This window comes from Plecotus auritus (genome assembly GCF_963455305.1).
Source record: "Plecotus auritus genome assembly, chromosome: 2".
Taxonomy (NCBI): Eukaryota; Metazoa; Chordata; class Mammalia; order Chiroptera; family Vespertilionidae; genus Plecotus; species Plecotus auritus.
Window position 1 is genome coordinate 144723688 of NC_137771.1, and position 21027 is coordinate 144744714.

Consider the following 21027-nt stretch of genomic DNA (forward strand, 5'->3'; position numbering starts at 1 on the left):
ATCTGTAGCTACTGAGGCAATTTAGGGTCTGTTCTGATTCCGGGACCACTGAGTCAACCGAAACTCGTTATCTGTAGCTACTGAGACAATTTGGGATAATTGAGCTGTCCTGGTTCCCAGAAGAATGTGCTTCAGTAACCAGTGAAATCACAATCAATGGGATATTCAAACCATCATCAATGGAGTATTGGGATAGCATACATAAGTTCAGAAAATCAAAATAACTTTCTATTGTTTTAGCAAACAAGTAAGCACAGAACCCAAACAGCAGTTTCTACCTGAGATGATTGCTACCATACTTCACTATTATTTATTAATTATTGTATTATTTCCCACATGAACAACTGTAAGCCTGTATTTATGACGTAATGAGTAGCTACCCAGGATGAGCAGTCATTCACACTATTTATAACAAAAAATCACGGTTCTATTGGTGTTATAGTGTTAGTTCATTTGGCTCAGGGAGAACTATTATGGTGGAATTAAAGGGAATAAAGGACAAAAATGTGTATCTTACATACACATGAGCATTTTCCAGTATCACCTAGCATATCTTGCCCTGCCACACTGAGAGGCTGTTTATGCAGTTTATGTGAGGGGAGGGCGCAGCCAGTTTATAGTGTGGGCTCCCATAATGACAGAAGGTTGGCTGGATGAGATAGAGAGCAGTGGGATCAAGTTCCAGTTGAAACCAGTAAAAGGTGAGACTTTTAGTGACCTCAGAAGGCTGGTGATATTCTAAATGTAGAGACTCACACATTATGTTAAGGTCCTTACACAGAGAAAAATGCTATGTATTTACTCAAAAAAATCCTGACACCTCTGAAAGTATATTCCACAAAGAAAAGGGAATAAACTTAAAATATTGTTTGCTCAAAATTAGTTTCCTGGGCTAATGGGTTCTATACATTATTTCTCAGCCTCTCATAGGCTAAGTTTGATTAGTGGTTAGTGGAACACTCCTTTAAACTATTTTCGAATTTGGATTAAAACAGGGAATGAGATGAACAAATAACATTATAATTACCATGCTGTTGCCTTCTTGAAGATCAACTCCTTACAATACTTTGTCATGTGAACCTGCAGTGCCCCAAGGTGGTTTTTGCCTTGATGTCCTGATCTTTTTTTTGAGTCACATTTGAGCTTTCCTTTTACAAGCACTAGTGAGCATAACATCTGACAGATACTGTCGGGAGCACATTCCTTTTACAAGTAGGTGAGTGAGCATGTTTGGAAGGCAGGGTGGCTTGGTATACTGGCCTAAAGCTAATGAAGCTTTGGAGAAGAGTGTGCGATGCCACACCAGCCTGCTCTTTGATATAGCAGTTTAATCTTTCCTGACACAGAGTATGCATGAATGAGTTTGTTTTACTAGTGCCTAGTTATGGGCAGGTAAAATGCACTTCTAGAAGTATTTAACTCTGCAAGAATCCCTGTGTTGTCCATGGTTTGCATTAATGTGCTTATCAGAACTTTGTGTTGTACCATGAAGAGCTTTCCTCTGAACTGATGTGCCATGTTGCTGTCTTTCCTCATCTTCTTAACACCTTTACATAACGTGGAAGCTTCGTGGGTTAACACAGTGCTGAAGTGATGAGGTCTATTTGGGTGTTATTTGTCTAATATACCGAGTGTTTGAAAATAGTGTCCATTAGCATTTTAATAATAAAGGCTATATTTAAATACACATAAAGTTTGCCAAAATCTGTTCCTTTACTTATCTCCCCATACTTAAGCCCTCACTCTTCTCTTTTTGTACCATGACCTCCAGTCATATTAAACACAAAGAAGGGGAGAAAGAGGAGAGGGAAGAAGATGCACAAGCATCACAAAGTCACTTTGTAGGTCTCCTACAGGGGTCACCTCCTCCGGGAAGCATCCCTGAGTTACCTCCTCTGCTTCACTGCCACCAGAGCTGGGCTGGGTTTCCCAGCTATGCTGTGCCTCTCTTCATGACACGGACTATGCAGCTTTGTTGGAGTTGTGCTGACTGTGCTCTTCAGCAGATTGTAAACGTCCCAAGGGAACAGAAACCACCAGTCTTATTCATAAACATGTCCCTGGGTCCAACACAGAATGTATCCTGTCGTAGGTTACAAGTCAGTCTGAGTTACGTTTTAGTGATGATGCTTGTTATTCTCTGTTTTGTTTTCAAAGATTCCCCCAAGTGAGCACAGAAGGAACCATGCTGAGAAGCTAATCGCTCTTCCAGTGCCAGGAGATTCCAAAAAGCCCAAGGACCTTCCCAGTCCCACTTCAGATGGCAAAACGGGAGAAAGCGATCGACAGCCAAAAGAAAGCTTTTTTCAGTTTCTTGGTAACTTATTCAATATCTCTGGAAAAGCAGCTCTCGCTGAGGCCAAGCAGCCCTCTCTGAAAGATGACCATGACAAAACTGAGAAGGACTCCCCAAGTCCCGGGGAGCAGCACGGGGAAGGGGCCGGGGAGGAGAGGGGGCTGTCCGGGGGCTCCCCGGGAACCCAGGCCCTGCCGGCAGGAGCGCGGGCGTCCAGCTCGGCTGCACTCTCAGAGGCCTTTTCTTCGGACACAACACAAGACAGTGAACAGGAAACCAGTGACTTCATAAAGTAAGTTAAGTTTTACTCGAGCCAAAATCTGCGCTTTTGGACCTAGCTTTTGATCCTTCGTTCTACTATCTATTAAAGGGATTGGAAAAAGTATCCTGTACTGTTCCTGGTAGTAAGTAAAGAAGTTCTATGATTCTGTGTACTATACATGTAATCTAGGGCCTTTTGAGCTATGTTAGGGGGTGATACTAATACCTTTTAGGTAGGTGCTAACTTTGTCAGTGAATAAGATTTACTTCTAATTTAAGACTTCCTTGAATAGGAGTGTTTTCTGTTGTCTGAATTTTTCCTGTATTAGAACAGGCAGTGTGTTCAGTGTCTTCTTTGGGGAACAAATATGGTCCTAAGGTTTGTATTCATATTCTGTCAGTATCTTTTCTTTGTGGAATATACTTTCAGAGGTTCAGAGAAGAAATTGAATGGGCTCTATCCCTAAAACTAGCCTTATTAACCTTTTCCACAACTCCAAGAAACTGAAATCTTGCACAGATTCAAGGAGCATTTCACCACCCCTATGTTCTTTGCTTGATTAACAGTCACTAATTTGTTTTTCCCTGTACTCAGATGAGCTAGAAGGAATATTTTATTTATTTTTTAATTACAGTTGATATCCAATATTATATTAGTTTCAGGTATACAGCATGGTGGTTAGACATCGATGTTTTTCTTTCTCTCCCTCTCCCTTCCTCTCTCTAAAAATTTTTTTAAAAAAATTCCATTGTATATATGTACCACTTCTTTATCCAGTCGTCTATCAGTGGACACTTAGCTTGCTTCCATATCTTGGCTATTGTAAATAATGATGCCATGAACATAGGGATGCATATATCTTTTTGGATTAGTGTTTTGGATTTCTTTGGATAAATACTCAGAAGTGGGATAGCTAGATCATATGGTAGTTCTAGTTTTAATTTTTTTAGGAACGTCCATGTTGCTTTTTATAGTAGCTGCTTCCATGTGCAATAGAAGGAATATTTTCTACCCCCAAAAATGTTTATAACAATGTTGAGTCCATTAGACATTTTGTGTAACAAAAATATTCATTCAAAACTAATAAGGAGCCCTAGCCAGTTTGACTCAGTGGATAGAGTATCGGCCTGCAGACTGAAGGGTCCCGGGTTTGATTCTGGTCAAGAGCACATGCTGGGGTTGCAGGCTCAGTCCCCAAGTAGGGGGTGTGCAGGAGGCAGCTAATCAATAATTCTCTCTCATCATTGATGTTTCTATCTCTTTTTCTCTCTCCCTTCCCTTCTGAAATCAATAAAATTATACACACACACACACACACACACACACACACACACACATATATATATTCATTCATTCATTCATTCATTCATTCATTTATTTTTTTATTTTTTAACCAATAAGGAGACCTAGCCAGTTTGAGAGCATCAGCCTGTGGACTGCAGGGACTCCAGTTCAATTTTGGTCAAGGTCACGTTCCTCGGTTGTAGGCTCCATCACTGGCCCCAGTCAAGAGCATGTGTGGGAGGCAACCAATCAATGTGTCTCTAACATCAATGTTTCTCTCTCCCCCTCCTTTCACTCTCTCTAAAAATCAATGGGAAAATGTCCTCGGGTGAGGATTAACAACCAAAAACCTAATAAGGATCTGTTTTATTTTTTTATATATATTTTTATTGATTTCAGAGAGGAAGGTAGAGGGAGAGATAGATCTGTTTTATTGACTTTAACCTCTACCTGAGAATTATTTTTATTATTTTATGAGCTCATCAGTAATACGATAGACAGATATAGGTGATAACTTAGGACTGTTTAGTTCTTTGTGGTCTCATTTTTATGTTAAAATTAATAAAAATGGAGTAACATGTTAAAAACGTACAAAACTAAAAGTAGCTGAATGTGAATTATTTTTTTATCTTGGGGAGAAACAATTTTTTTAAGCATGATAGCAATGGAAAGTATCAGGAAATGGAAGATCAGTAAAGTGGATTACTTCCAATTTTCAAACTCACTTATATCAAGCAGTATCATAACCAATGATACATCCAGTTTGACTGCGATAACAAACTTCTTCCAGCCCAGCTTTAGAAATCAGATTTTGAATTAATAGTTTTAGTAACTCCCTGTTGACGATTTTTAATTTGTTTAGGAATTATAAAAGTTGAATACCATTTTGGTTAATAGTGTATTTTGATAGTATGAGTAAGGACTGCTTATAACCAATTTTAGATATTATGTAAATAATATATCTGGAGAAGCTATTTACCAATAATTTGAGTATCTGCGTTTTAAGTATTAAAGTTATCTCTTTGATTCTGTGATATGAATTTATTGCAAGCAAGGATATATTTAATTTTTATTGAAATGAGAGTATTTCAGATATAAAATATTATTTAACATTAAGAGACTATACTTTTGAAATTCCTGTGAGACTTCAGTTTTACATAAATTTTTAATTATTTTATTTTAAGAAAGAATAATTAACTGAAGGTTTCACATTGTCTTTCTCATATAAAAAATGCCACTAATTTTTTTTATAGTTTTTTTAATAATCAGGTGTATTAAAAAGGGTTAATAATTTAATTTAGACAAGTTAATAAAATAGCCTGTGCTGCATAATGCTGTCTATTACTATCATATAAATATATTTTTATCACTGTGGATCACAATTAATACAAAATTTAAACAAGTTATTTCCTATATTTTGAAGTATGTTTGAAAGAAATCCTCATCAAAAGACATTGTAAATGATTTTATCTTCACGTAATTAAAAATAATAAACAGCTTTGTAGTTATTTGTATGTATAGTTGGCTATGCAAATTTCCTTTTTAATATCCATAAGGCCTTTAAATATACTAGTACCTGTTGAGTAACAATTTTTAGATTATTTTCTATACACTAACTCATGCTTCCAATGTAATTTATATAGGAAGCTACTTCTTTGTTGGGTTAAAATGCTTTAAAAAGTTCTTTAATTCTTATATTTTCAAAAGATTTATATCCACAATGAGAATTTCTATTGTCAAAGCTTTTTTGTAATTTAAAAAACAACAAATTGCTGGTTTTATAGCTTTTCTCTACAAACAAAGGCTTTTAAGCCTTCCCTATTATGAGATATACTTCACCACAGTTTCTGGGAATACTTTTAAGGTGTTCTAATTATATTTTCTGATTCTCTCATGCTGTTTGTGTTTTGTTTTGTTTTGTTTTGTTTATTCACAGACAAGCAGATGGTAAACCAGAGAGGCCTTCAGTAACGTATGCAACATATCGAGGCCCCAGACAAATTAGGAAATTTTTGAAGCAACAGACTGTGTTAGAAACTGTGAATCCCTTGGGCAGAGAAAATGAAAGTTCTGACTCTAGTACAAGCACACATACTGGCCCTGGGAATGAGATTGAGGCTGGGATGCGGTCATCTTTGTCATCATCTAGCACAGACATAGCTATGGAAGGACATATGCGTGGAGACCTATTAGAAGACTCTGATTGTAGCAGAGTAAGTCTCAACAGGGAAAGCCATCTGAAAAACAACCCAGAAGTACCGAAGATTGCTTCTTCTAAGGATGTTTTAAATGAAAATGGCCCTGGGGAACCTGAGGGAAGTAGGCCGTCCCCTTCTTCTGTGACTAACTCCAGCTTTGCTGTTGGAGAATCTGACTCACAGCAGCATTTAAGTTGTGTGCCAGTTTCTCAGTCGGACAGAAATCTGGTGTGTTCAGCATTGTTTACGGGAAGTTGCAGTGGCACAGTCCCTGGCCGTCCAGACTTTCAGAGGATAACTCCTACAGAGACGGCAACAGAAGAAAACAGCTCCGTCGGGAGTGATGGGAGCCTGGTGCAAAGGGAAGAGCATGTCGAGCCTGAGCACCCTGCTGTTGCTGACTTGTCTTGTAGTAAATCTGATGGAAGTGACACTACCCAACAGGAAAGTACAGATTTTCCACGTCCAGATAAGTCCATCAGGCATGGAGATTTGCCGTCGCCAGAGAGTGAGTGTTCTGACACGCCAACTGTCGGTAACTCATCAGAGCAGGCTGCCAGTCACACGGCTGCTCTTCAGAGACATGCTGTGGCAGGCACAGAATTTGAAAGTGAAGGAAACAGGTTGTCTGCCCGAGATGCACAGAAAAATCCAGCTGTTACAGAAATCAGGCAGGAAACAGAAAGTATCTCAGTTGGTGAACCCACAACTTCAAGTCATGCAAACACTGCAGAAGATGGAATTGAGACATTACCCAAAGATACTGACCAGTTGTCTGTAGCAGAACCCAAAAACCTTGATTTGGGGCCACCTGGCAAGATGCCTCATGTTCTGAGAATCAGTCAAAAGGAAACTGCTGCTGTAAAATGTACCAGTGAGTCACCAGGTGTAGCATGCCTAGAAAACGAAATAACCCCTGCACTGTCCTTCAAACACCATAGGAAACACATTTCAGAATCTCTTCCCGACTCTGAGAGTCCTCAACAAGCTCAGGTATCACTTGATACCAGAAATTCTCTTTCCCTTGACTGTGAAAAATCAAATCCCAGTGCTTCATCTCCCCTCATTGTTTCTGGAATTAGTATGCTGAACAGGTTGGATGTGCCTGTTTTAAAGAATGAGGGGTCTTCTGTGCTCATTGGAACAGGGGATGTCAACATTGTTGGTGTTTCCAGTGAGCCTAGTGAGTGTCAAGAAGAAAATGTGGCGAGTCACATTGATGCTGCAGACATGAAGAGTCCTCCAGCTTGCCTTCACCCTGAGCACGCGTCTGTGATTCTTGAATCCAAGGACGTTCGTCCTATTAGGGAAAAATGCCAGGTTCCACTAGACCTTGAAACCAGTGACACCCACCTGAGGGGGGTGGACTCGAGATTGGAGGATGAACGCCTCTCTGAGGACCACAGTTCCATTTCCTCTCAGGTTCCTCATAAAGCAGAGTTAATGCTTTCAAACAGCGGAGCAAGGAAAAGCGCTGTGGAGAAGTCGGGTTCTCTTTCCTTGGACACCAAAACTGGTAACGTTGCTAAAGTTTTGTCAAAAGCTGAAGTTGATGGTCAGAATAGTGTTCCTGTGGAGTCACATTCTGGAAGAGGAAAAACTATAGCCCTCTCCAAGATACCTGTTTCCCCAGCAGGGCCTGGAGACATTTTTCAGGATAAAATTTCTTCTCCATTTGAAATTACACCTGTGCCAGCAAAGCCTGTCTTATCAGAATTAACCTCTCCAGAGGCTCAACAGGACAAAAGTTTCCAATTGATGGATCATAATGAGCTTAAAGAGAAATATTCAGATGCTGGACTTAAAGAGAATTGCCAAGCGGAGGTCTCTCCTTCTGTCTCCAGATATCAAGGTGTGAAGGAAACAGAGGTAGAGGTGTTGGGTTATGCTTCTGCTTCTCTCAGAAGTAATACATCTGGGATTTTACCTCCCATTCATGATGAAAAAGCCAACACTTGTGTGATTTATGAACCTTCCGATATCTGTGCGACTGAAAAGATTTCAGGTTTCTCAGAAACGGCAGAACTCAGCTTAACTAATACTTGCCCCAAATTCCAAGAAACTGACAGCACAAATGTAAATTCACCTTTTCTGGGGTCTGACATCACTTTGGAAAAAAACACTTTTGCACCTGAAGATGCAAGCTTTCTTAATGTCCCTTCTGTGCTAAGATTTAAAAAGGAAGCCTTGTCTCAGGGAAAGAAAGGTGGTGGTGACAGCATGCCTTCCTCTAGTAAGGCCGAAGGAGTCAGCATGGTCACAAATTCACATAACCCCCAGGGTAATTTTGGTTCTGCAAAAGTTACTATAGATACCACACATGAAGGTGCCTTAACTAACCGGCTGTGCCCTGATAGCTCTTATTTGGAATTGGAAGCATCTGTACCAACAGGGGCTGAAGTGACACCCTTTCAGGGACATTTTGGTAATCATACTGAGACAGTATCTCTGGATTTCCCAACTGCTGCCCAGTTTGACAAGCCCATGGAAGCAGAGGCGAGAGCAGTTGCTGGGGCCCCAGCGTCAGTTAACGGCTCCCGTCAGCAGTGTTCTGAAGCCTCTGCTGAGCACCAGCTCGGGGCCCTCGGCAGCGGTTTGCTGAAAAAGGCTGACACATTGATTGGTGAGATCTTTAATTCTGTCAGGGAAGACCTGAAGTCCAAACACACAGTTGATACCTGCCAGGAGCATCTGGCCAGAGACGGCATCATGGATCCTGGCGCCCTGCAAGAAGGCACGTCTGAAGAGAACCCAGCAGAGGCGCCACTGCCGGGGACCCAACTGACAGAGCATTTGCAAGAGCAGGACTTGGGAAACTTGTCAGGAGTCCAAGGGGAAGAAAAGGCCTGTGTTTCGCCTACACCTGGTGAGGAGAGTCTCCTTGTTGATTCTGATAGAATGAATGTATCTTGTTTGTTAGAAGATCAAGCTAGGGAATTAGTCAATGAGATTATTAATTCAGCCCAAGAACATATAACAAATGATGCTTTTGAAGATGCTGAGACTACCTGGGATTCTGAACTTCAGGCTAATACTCCAAAAATTCTGAACAGTGATAGTGTTAAGCCTCCTCTAAGGGAGTTTGTGGTGTTAAAACAGGTAGTAAATCAAAGCACATGTGAAATTAATGAAAATAAAGTATTAGGTAGAGTCTTCTCTGTAAGTAACTTAGCTAGTGACACAGAGTCAGTTAAAGGAAATGGAGCTGGACAGTCTGACGGTCTAAACTTGCAGGAATCAGATACTGTTTTACTAGCCGAAGACTTGCCCCATAAAGGGTCAGATGATAGGGTAGAAACACATGTACTTCTCAAAGAGGACTCTAAAGAGAAAGTGGAAATAGAGTGTGTGAATAATAAAAAAACTGGGACAGAGGATACTGGAACTCTTGTATTAAATGTCCAATGGCCTCCGTGCGCAAATGATGACATCCGTTTACCTGGGACATCCAAAAGCAGTTTGTCTGATAGTCTTGAGTGTATGTCTGAAAAAGGCTTGCCAGCACACAGTAATAAGAGCATACTCCTTGCAATGTCAGAAGTAGGGAAAGTGCACAAAAAGGACGCTGAAGTAAATACAGGGAAAATTGAGCTTATCCCTTCCATGTTAGAAATAGGAAAAACAAACGAAAAGAATGCTGAATTAAGTGTTAGGAAAAATGAGGCAGTCCCCCTTATGTCAGAAATGGGAGGAACACATAAAAGGGATGATGAATTGAATGAGGCAAAAGCTGAGCCCACGGCTGATAGTTTTAAAATGCAAGAACTATACCAAATGGATGCTGAGAGGTATCATGAAAAAACTGAGGGAATACCTGCCCTTTTAGGAATGGAAAAGGCTTGTAAGATGGGGGATACTGAAAGGGATATTGGCAAAACTGACATGATGCCTGTTATGTCAGAAGTAAAAAATACCTGTCAAAAAGATGCCGAGGGAATTACTGGGAAGACTGAAGTGATGTCTGTTAAATTGGGAATGGAAAATATTTGCCAAAAGCATGCTGAAGGTGATGTTGGCAAGACCGGGGTGACATCAGTTGTGTCAGAAATAGAAAATATCTACCCCAAGGATGCTGAAGTGATGCCTCCTGCATCAGAAATAGAAGATATTTACCAAAAGGACGCTGAGGGAGATATGGACAAAACTGAGGTGATGCCCATTATGTTTGAAGTGGTAAGCATCTACCATGAAGATTCCGAGGGGGTTGCTGAAAAGACTGAAAGGCCTATGTTGGGAATGGAAAACAGTTACCAAATGGATGCTGAAGGAGTTACTAGGAAAACTGAAAAGGTACCTTTAGCATTGGAAGTGAAAAAAACACCCAAGAAGGCAGCCCCTGCCTCTCCAGAAATGGGAAAAGCATGCAAGAGGGATGCTAAAGAGACAGTTAGAACGATTGTGTCCATGCCCTCTATGATAGAAATGGAGAGAACAGCCCCAGAGGATTCTGATGGGACTGTCGGGAAACACCAAGCGTTACCTGCAGTGGTAGATGTAGGGAAAACATACGGGACAGGCCTGGAATTGCCCATTACACAAGCAGAGGCCAGGCCTCCCTTATTTGAACCTGAAAAAGAACCCCAAGAGTATGCTGAAGAGGGTATTGGAGAAATGGAGGACGAGCCCACTGAAGTAAAGGAAGGCTTGATAGCACGTGACAATAGACTTGCTTCCTATTTCAGGGGATATGAACCACCTACATTAAGTAAGGATTTTGAAGGCTACCCTGCCTTAGCAATGCCAGATTTTCAACCTGTGGATACCATAGAAAGGCTAGACAGAAGAACATCTGTTACTGCAGTAGATAACAGAACAAGAAATCTAGGAGATGGTTGCGATAAAAAAGACTCTGACTTAGCCTTCATTTCTCAGGCTGAACAAGAAAATCCTTCCTTCACTATATTATATGAAGAACCCCTTCAAGGTGAAGACAGGTGTGCTACTGCTGACGTAAGGAGAGCACACTCTCTCTCGTTTCCTGACGCACCCCCCGGCAGCATACCTGTTGTCACATGTGAAAGGTCTGAGAGTAGAACTGACCTGGTCCATCATTTTGAAAGAGGTTCTAAATTAGGTGAGACCTTTGATAGTGATAGTTCAGAAATGTTCTTATCAGTAGAAGCCAAGAGGTACAAAATTTATCCCTTAGCTTTGTCTCCCATCTATGAGGATGACAGCTCTCAGGAGGACATTCTATCCAACGAGGTCTCACCTGGTCATCATGGCTCCACAAAATCTAGGGATAATGCCAGCCAGCCCTCTTCTGTTTTATCGCTTCTCCAGTCAGTGTCAGAGCGCTTAAAGATGAATTTTGATGAAGAGGAGAGGCAGGAGTTAGGGGAAGAGGAAGAAGAACCATTGCATAAGGGAAGTCTCAGAGCTAGCAGGAGGGAATCAGTTGCCTTCAAGTGGCCAGATCCTTCCATTACGTTTGATGCTGATGATGACCAGGAAAGGACTGGAATTTCTAAGAATTCGTCTGTGAAGGCAAAGGAACCTACAACCCCCAATCTGCAAATTGGTCTGTGGCCAGAAAAGGCCTCGTTTCTACAAAAGTCTGACCTTACTTCTAAACTACATTCCTCTGTAAAGAGTGCTTATCATCAGTATTTGCAGACTTCCAAAACCCACTCCTCAGAAAAAGGAGCCCGATGTGGTGGGACTTTGCAGGAACCAGCTTCGAAATATTTCCGTGCTCAAGACAACTCAGGCAGATTAAGCCCATTCATAGAGGTAAGTCATTTTGATTATTAGTGCTTAATTGAAGTAGTGGTTGGGTCATTAAACGATCTAGAAGCTTAAGAAAAAATCAATGTTTTGATGTGTAGAGATTGTTTTTAAAAATATCAGAGGTTAATTTATTCTTTGGTTGAAGTGTATCATAAGTTATGTATTTTAGCTAAACTGTTACATTGAGAAAAAAAAATTAGCTCAAAATTTAAAGGCAGAGAAGCAAGTTATTTTCTAGTTCTTTGCTATATTTAGTTTTGTTTTTAATTGATTTTTAGAGAGAGAGGAAGTGAGAGGGAGAGAGAGAAACATCTATGTGAGAGTGGAACATTGATAGGCTGCCTCCTACATGCCCCCTATGGGGGATCAAGCCCACAACCTGGGCATGTGCCCCAACCAGCAAGGGTAGTTTTTGTGTTTTTTAAAATCCTCACTGGAGGATATGTATGTGTTTTTTTAATTACTGATTTTTTAGTGAGAGAGAACGGGGGGTGGGGGGGGGAAGACAAGAGGGAAGAAAGAGGAGAAACATCTGTGTGAGAGAGGAACATCGATAGGCTACCTCCAACTTGCACCCCGACCAGGGACTGAACCCACAACCAAGGTATGTGCCCTACTGGGAATCAAACCCATGACCCTTTGGTGCATGGGACGACGTTCTGACCAACTGAGCCACACCAGCCAGGGCTATCCTTGGTTTTTAAACTAAATTGAGAGACAAGATTCTGAGTTTCTCTGACTATATGTGAGAAAAATTGATACTTTGGCCCAGCCGGTGTGGCTCAGTGATTAAGTATTGGTCATAGTTCCATTCCCAGTCAGGGCACATGTCAGGTTGTGGGCTCCATTTCCAGTGTGGGGTGTGCAAGAGGCAGCCAATCAATGATTCTCATCATTGATGTTTCTTTCTCTCTCCCCCACTCCCTTCCTCTGAAATCAATAAAAATATATATTTTTAAAAAATTGATACTTTTTGTTGAGCTTATGTATCTCATGAAAATATGTCATAGTAGTTGAAAATATTTAAAATACTTAAAAATATTTTAACTGTTTGCTTAACAACCTCCTCTCACTTTAGTTGCTCATGTTCATTCAAAGCAGGGCAATGAACAGCCTAATTCAAAGAAAAAGAGCTGATAATGTTATAGTTGGAAAATTTTTTGAAATTCAATTACACTTTTCTTTGACTTAGAAATGTTTAAATGGCTAATGTAGAATATTCATTGAACATGGGACTTTCCTTTCTGGTATTCTCAAGACTATGGAACTTTCTCTAGGTGTGCAAAGCCTGTACCTGTACCTGGAATAACCTTAGGAGCAAATAGTAATTCTTGAATACCAATCAACACTTGCAAGGCAAAGTCATTTTTAAAAAATGATTTAAAATCCCTGACCAGTTTGGCTCAGTGAATAGAGCATCGGCCTAAGGACTGAAGGGTCCCAGGTTCGATTCCGGTCAAGGGCATGTACCTTGGTTGCGGTCACATCCCCAGTACGGAGTGTGCAGGAGGCAGCTGATCGATGTTTCTCTCTCATTGATGTTTCTAACTCTCTATCCCTCTCCCTTCCTCTCTGTAGAAAATCAATGAAATATATTTTAAAAAATGATTTAAATAAATGTTTCTTTAATGCCTCCCTATTGTCTACCAAATCAAGTGGAACCTCCTCACTCTGTATCACAAGGCCCCCGCATTCTATTTGTGCAGCCTTGCCTCCTTATGCTCTGGTTCACACCCTGTGTTTCCTACCAACATACTTCTTCTCCGGTTCTCTTCCTGGACTTTTTTCTACTTATTGAAATGTTTTTTCACTTATTGAAATTCTGTTTTTCAAGGTCTTCTCCATCCTACTTCCTCAGACAAGCCTCTTCCAAGTCTTCTCCATCACCTCCCTCCACACTGGTGCCATTTCCCTTAGCTTTCATCATCTGGCATTTTCTTTCATAACCTGGTATTTTACCTGTGGGTGTAACTTAGCCCCCTCTCCCCCACTTAGAAGAGTCATGAGAGTGCAATCAGCTCTTTCTCCCTTGCAAGCTATGAGCTTCCTGAGGGCAGAGACAACACGTTTTCCTTTGTTTACCTTTATTTCTTTGTAACACCTAGAGGTACACCTTGCTCATAAGGTCACCAAGTAAATGTGAGAAATTGGATTTGTGACGGCTAAGAAAGTGAACGATGTATCTTTCCACTGATGTTTCTTAAGGCTTACTTCTTCCACCTTTATCATTTCAGAATGTTGACAGACAAACTCTGAGGTGTAACCCGAGACCTGGAAAGGTAAGCATAAGTTTCTTTTCTTTTCTTTTCTTTTTTTTTTTTTTTTTTTTTTTTTTTTAGAGAGGAAGAGAGTGGGAGGGAGAGAGAGAAACATCAATGATGAGAGAGAATCATTGATCAGCAGCCTCCTGCACACCCCACACTGGGGATCAAGCCCACAACCCGGGCTTATGTCCTGACCAGTTCATAGGTCAATGCTCAACCACTGAGCCATGCCAGCTGGGCAGCATAAGATTCTTACATAGACTAATATATAATAGGAAAAATATGGTTACTTTTAGGCTTAAGGAGTTTTAAGTAAAGACTTTGAACTGACTTAGAAAAGGATCATTTTATTCAAGGTTTTAACATCTAAAGTCATGTCTACTTTATATACTCAGGATATTTTATTTTCTAGATTCTAGGACTTTTTACAATTTTAAATGCATTTTTAAAGTTAGTTATTGTGCCTGTTTTCTATATGTTGCAGATGGTTATCTATGATCTCCACGGAAATAATTATAAACAAGAGGTCTACTGTAGTATTCTCGATGCTACATCATGGACCTTTCCAAATGGGGTACTGATAAGAGTTGTAAGAGGCTGGTAAGAAATCTCTTAAAATTTTATAGCATTTTCCCCCCAAATTAAATGTTTGGTTGCCATTTATACTTTTGTATATTTTTTTAAATTAAAGTCACATTCCCTTTCCCCTTGTTTTTGACAGAATATTTTGAAGCATTATTAGTGTTTTATATCTTAACTAGAGGCCTGGTGCATGAAATTCGTGCACGGGGGAGGGGGGTGTCCCTCAGCCCAGCCTGCACCCTCTCCAATCTGGGACCCCTCAAGGGATGTCCGACTGCCTGTTTAAGCCCGATCCCACCGGCAGTCGGACATCCCTCTCACAATCCAGGACTGCTGGCTCCCAACTGCTCGCCTGCCTGCCTTCCTGATTGCCCCTAACCGCTTCTGCCTGCCAGCCTGATCACCCCCAACCACTCCCCTGCCAGCCTGATTGATGCCTAACTACTCCCCTGCCAGCCTGTTTGCCCCTAACTGCCCTCCCCTGCAGGCCTGGTCACCCCTAACTGCCCTCCCCTGCAGGCCTGGTACCCCCCAACTGCTCTCCCCTGCAGGCCTGGGTCCTTCCCAACTGCCTTTCCCTGCAGGCCTGGTCGCCCCCAACTTCCCTCCTCTGCCAGCTTGGTCACCCCTAACTGCCCTCCCCTGCAGGCTTGATCGCCCACAACTGCCCTCCCTTGCAGGCCTGGTCCCTCCCAACTGCTCTCCCTTGCTGGCCATCTTGTGGTGGCCATCTTGTGTCCACATGGGGGCAGGATCTTTGACCACATGGGGGCAGCCATCTTGTGTGTTGGAGTGATTGTCAATCTGCATATTACTTTTTTATTAGATAGGACTAGAGGCCCAGTGCATGGGTTTTTGCACCGGTGGGGTCCCTCGGCCTGGCCTGTGGGGATCAAGCCAAAACTAGCTCTTCGACATCCCCTGAGGGGTCCCGGATTGTGAGGGCTCCCTCTGCTCTGCTCTGGTTCTGGATGTGTCACCTGAGAACCGCAGCTGCCAAGTCACCGCAGCTTGGCAGCTCCTGCATTGAGCATCTGCCCCCTGGTGGTCATTGCGCGTCATAGCTACCAGTCAGACGGTTGCTTAGGCTTTTATATACATAGATTGTTCTGTTTCCTGTGGCAGCAAATATAGGCTATTCTTAGTGCTTAAAGCCAGCAGTAAGTAGCAAGAGCTAATATATATGATATAACAATACCATTGTGTAACTGCATTATTCGCAGGACAGATTTGGCAAGTTGAGCTGAAGGCTTCAGTTGAATCAAGCATAGTTTTGAAAACGAGTTTGAAGTTTGTGGGATGCTAAGAATGTGAAAGCCACATACTTGGTCATTTGTGCAGCTGACCTGCTCAAAACATGAAGGATTCTTTGTGTGTTGTGAAGATGAGGGGGGAACCTCACTTGTTAGTATGGACCATATCCCATGGATATGTCGAGCCAGCACTTCTTTGCCCAGTGTTTGAGTTACCCACTGGTCAGTAGTCATGCTGTGAGCATTAGGTAGAGCTGGCTTCGTGTAGTAAAATGGGACACAAGCGCTCTGTTAACCAGTGACAGAAAAATTAGAGTAGAAGTGGAATTTGGAATTGTTAAGCTACTGCTTTTATTATAAATCTGTAGCTTTGTTTGTACAATATCTATAAAGTGCATATATGCATTTTTACAGGGATAGGCATGGATTATAGTATTATGTTCAGGAAGTATTACTTCCAAGTTTATTTTTTCTTACACTGTTTGTATTTAAACTAGCATATATATCATTTCAAAAATAGGATTATATGCTAATAGTAGAAAATCACCCAGATTTAAAAATGCAAATAGATAAGATGGTCTATGACTTTTCTTTTGCTTTGTGCCTCATTTCTTAGAAAATCAGTTATAACTGATCATGCTTTTATGTTTTTCAGCTGGATTTTATATGAGAAACCACATTTCCAAGGTCAGAAATGTGTGTTAGAAGAAGGAGAAAAGAAATTAAATCGTGACTGGATCCTTCAGAACAGAAATCATCCACAGAGAAACTTTGTATTGGGTTCTATCAAACGTGTCATAAAGGTAAGAGACCTTTAAGAGAACTGTTGATTTCTTCTATTTTTTATTTTGTTTTGTTTGTCATGGCCTACCATTGTTTAGAAATTGTTGCCATAATTTGTGCTAATTTCATTGATCTTTGTTATCTATAGTAGTAAAAGCATAATATGCAAATCGACAGAACAACCGAACAGCAGAACGACCGTCTGGATGACCTTCCGGATGACCACACTATGACACCCACTAGTGCCAGGCCAGCCAAGGCGGCTGCGATGCAGTTGGTTGGGGGCCTGACCATCGCCCCATGATCGCCCTACAGAGGGAGGCCCAGGCCACTGACCAGCGGACTGCAGCGAGTGGGCAGGGCCTCCCTCTGCGGGGGAAATCTATCGTGGAGCTCTGGCCGGGTGGGCAGGGTATACCTCTTTGGGGTGATCGATTATGGGGCTCCCGGACTGTGAGAGGGCACAGGCCAGGCTGAGGGACCCTCCCCCCCGAGTGCATGAATTTTGTGCACTGGGCCTCTAGTATTAATTATAATATTTCATATTATACATATTAGTATTAAATGAATGTTAATTTAAAGTATTAATGGTAATCTAGGCCATAAAATCGTACGTGATGTTATATTTATACTAGAGGCCCAGTGCATGAATTTGTGCGTTGTTGGGGTCCCTCAGCCTGGCCAGCGATTGGGGCCGATCGGAGGGGCTGGCCTGCTTGGGGGACGGACCATAGGAGGTTGGCTGGCCAGGGTGAGGGACCGAGAGAGGTTGGCCAGCTGGCTGGGGGGAGGGACCACAGCAGGTTGGCTGGCCAGGGGGAGGGACTGTGGGAGGTTGGCTGTGGGAGCACACTAACCACCACAGGGCAGCTCCTGCGTTGAGCATCTGCCCCCCTGGTGGTCAGTGCATGTCATAGCAACCAGCCAACCGGTCGTTCCGTCGCTTAGGCTTTTATATATATAGGTTTTTTTAATAGCAGTAGAAATACATCATCAGGCATCTTTAGGAAAATAGTTGATATTTCCAAATATCTTTTTTTAGTATAGATTTCTTCTCCTTTGTGTAGTTCTGTGAGAGCGAGAGAGAGTGAGAGAGAGGGGGAGAAGGAGAGAAAGAAAGGGAGTGTTAGGAGAAGGAAGGATGGGGAGAGGAATAGAAGGTGCATTGCCTATTTTTATTTTCTGTTTAGAAGATATTATTTCATACTAAGATGAGAAGTCTTTCCATATAAAACACATTTTGTGGGTAGCCCTGTGGTGGTTTGAGGAGTGATTTAGTGATCATGACAGATGTCAGATAAGGGAAGCAAGCTCCATGTTTCTTAAAGTTCCTTCAGCAGTAACGTGGCACATGATCTAGTTTAATTACTCCTATGGCACTCAAAAGAAATTTTTTTTCAAATTATGGAGATTTCTTTTATGTGCTTAAAATGGAAAATCAGATGATATGAATTGATGTTATTAAACTCTTGATAATTGTAGATAGCATGCAAAAAAACTCATATTATCGTAAAAGGGTGTCTGCATGTATTATGTGTAATACTTTCTGCAAAACTATAACAAACCTGTGTCTACAAATATCTGTGTATGCTTTTGGACCCAGTACTGTGATGGGTACTGGGAATAGAAATACAAGTGAGTGCTTGCTTCGGCAGCACATATACTAAAATTGGAACGATACAGAGAAGATTAGCATGGCCCCTGCGCAAGGATGACACGCAAATTCGTGAAGCGTTCCATATTTTTAAAAAGAAAAAAAAAAAAAAAGAAATACAAGTGAGATACAGTCTCGTGCTTCAGGTTGTTCAACGTCTAGGGAGAGACAGCCGAGTCACACGATCACATGATGTAAGAAGTTATCTGCAAGGCCCAAGGACGCACAAAGCAGAGACACCTGCCTGGAGGAGGTGGCACCAGATTGGAATCTTGAGAGAGTAAACAGGAGTTGGGCAGCGGAGGAAAAGCGAGGGAGTCCTGGCAGGGTGTTGGTGGTGCTGCAAGGAGATCTATGGTCTGGCACAGTGGTCGGCAAACTCATTAGTCAACAGAGCCAAATATCAACAGTACAATGATGGAAATTTCTTTTGAGAGCCAAATTTTTTAAACTTAAACTTCTACTAACGCCACTTCTTCAAAACAGACTCGCCCAGGCCGTGGTATTTTGTGGAAGAGCCACACTCAAGGGGCCAAAGAGCCGCATGTGGCTCAGGAGCCGCCGTTTGCCGACCACTGGTCTGGCATAAAGGACAGTGTTCCCTCTATAGGGCTCGCTTAATTGGCTGACTCACTAGAAATTCCTTGAAGTGAATAATTAGTTTGTAGGTGGAATCATCTAAGATTTAAATAACATGGTTTTGTGCCCTCCTTGTGAGTGTCAGGCACCATGCCAGGCCTGGTGAGGAAAGAAAGATGAATAAGATGTTGTAAGTAGCTACCTCCTCACCCACTCTACCCAATCAGACAATAATAAAATCAAACAGAAAAACAGTCTGTTAAGAATGTCTATAAAGTGGTATTTGCACATTTGTCATTTGCTTAGAATATATTATAAGAAAGAATAAGTCATGCTTGCATTTTTTCCTTCTTCCATTGTTTGTTCTTGGAATCTTATTTAAATTGTGGTGTTAGTGCCCACATATCTTAAACAGGCTAGCAACTTTCAGTGAGGAAGGAAAATAAAACTATTGAGCATTGAATGGAAAAGGCATTAGCATTGTTCTAAGTATTTAACAAAGTAAGAATTGAGCATCAAACTGCTTCCTTTCTCCAACAGTGTCAAAATGCTGGTTATGGATAACATTACTTTTATGGTGGCCATTCCAAATTCACCGAGGCCTACGCCAATTTATCTTGTTTCATCATCTTTTAGTTGCTGTACTCGAACTAGTTAAAACTTTAATGTTCTTTAAAGATAATGCTTCCAATGGTGTTTTTCACTTTGCTGTGAATAGATCAGCAGGTGCCATCCATTATTGTGGAATCTGCTCTAGCGTCATTGCTGCCCCAGTGAAAATATCTGGGGGTGGGATAGCAGTGCAGTGAGTCTTGAGTCAAGTGCTTTCTTTTCTCAAATAGGAGATACGAATATTGCAAATTGTACTGTGTTTACCGTACATTTAATTTTTTGTAAGGAATGACATTTTTCTTATGGTCAGAAGTTACATAGATTGTGTCTTCATTAATGAGCAAAGAGAGAGATGTTGGATCAGTGACTGAAGATATTTATATGAGGTGGAGACAAGTAAATTTTCTTACTGTTCTTTTTTAAACTGCTATTCATTCCCACTCTTTTTCTCTCCTGTAGCTTTATCTCTGTTCCAACTAATTGCTTGAATAGTCTAAGCTGGCAAATTTCACCAAAATATATTTGTAAAGTATGTCATGGCTAGAAAATTCTGGAAGGAAGCCATGTAAGTGTCTCTTTACTGAGAGTACACTGTTTATTGTTGCTAGGCGACTATAAAGCACCCTTCCATCGCTAGTGTTTACTACCTTTGACCATCTAGAATTAGGCAAGTCTTGCAAAAGACTTTATTTCTTGAGTAGACACCATGAAGAAGCTAGAACTTAGTGAAATATTTTTCAAGCAACTGGAGAAAAAAAAATTTATCCTCTATTAAAGATAGTTGAGAGCTTAAGCGCTCTTATTTTTCATTTTTTTAGCCATTGTCATGCATGTTCCATTATGCTGTTTCCTTCTGCGTTGTGGCGGACTTGAATGCCTCCTAGCTTTTTCCCTTTTAAAGTGCACCACCCAAACATTGTTTGTACAACACAATGCAGAGGAAGCTTGTTTGTGTGAGACACTTAGTTATGTGCTCTGTTCCTGCCCCTCAGGCCCCAGGGGAACATGTGTATGGCACAGTTCTGTTCCTAGAACTCTGTTATTCACAGCAAACAAAAGAGCCTTGAAGACTGACAGGTGACTGTTCTGGACATTTCTGGCTGTTTTTGAAATGAAACTTAAGAAGGAAATAAATTTTTATACTTCAAAGACTGTTTTAGGTAATGGCTTTTTACTGTATTGCATTTTAGAACTTTCTGAAAATAAAATATCAATTTGCTTGCTTTTACATAGGGAGAATTAATAATGATAAGAGAACTCAGTTTGGAGAAAGGTTAAAAAATTAGAAAATTACAGTTTTAAAATTGCAAAATTGATTGATAAAAAATACAGTTGTTCAGTCTAGTAAATGTCACCTCTGATTGATTGTTACTGCATTTACCTATTAAAGCATAGTCATCATTTGAATTTCACGATGTCCTAGATGAGAATTTTGCTGCTGAAACTTAAGTTGTAGAATCAGACACCCATGACTACTGATATAGACTGTGTATTCAAAAAGAAGCACATCTGTACTTTCAGGAAGGGAAA

The 21027-nt window shown here is 41.1% G+C and overlaps 1 protein-coding gene across 1 annotated transcript in view; it reads left to right on the forward strand.

Annotated features, from left to right (window-relative positions):
* The window catches only part of CRYBG3 (crystallin beta-gamma domain containing 3), a 130095-nt gene that overhangs the window by 36934 nt on the left and 72134 nt on the right, over positions 1-21027 (forward strand). The window contains exons 3-7 of the mRNA XM_080656497.1: positions 2158-2588; positions 5779-11773; positions 14005-14049; positions 14519-14634; positions 16525-16672. Coding sequence (XP_080512623.1) covers positions 2158-2588; positions 5779-11773; positions 14005-14049; positions 14519-14634; positions 16525-16672 — 6735 coding nt within the window. The remainder of the gene's footprint in view (positions 1-2157; positions 2589-5778; positions 11774-14004; positions 14050-14518; positions 14635-16524; positions 16673-21027) is intronic.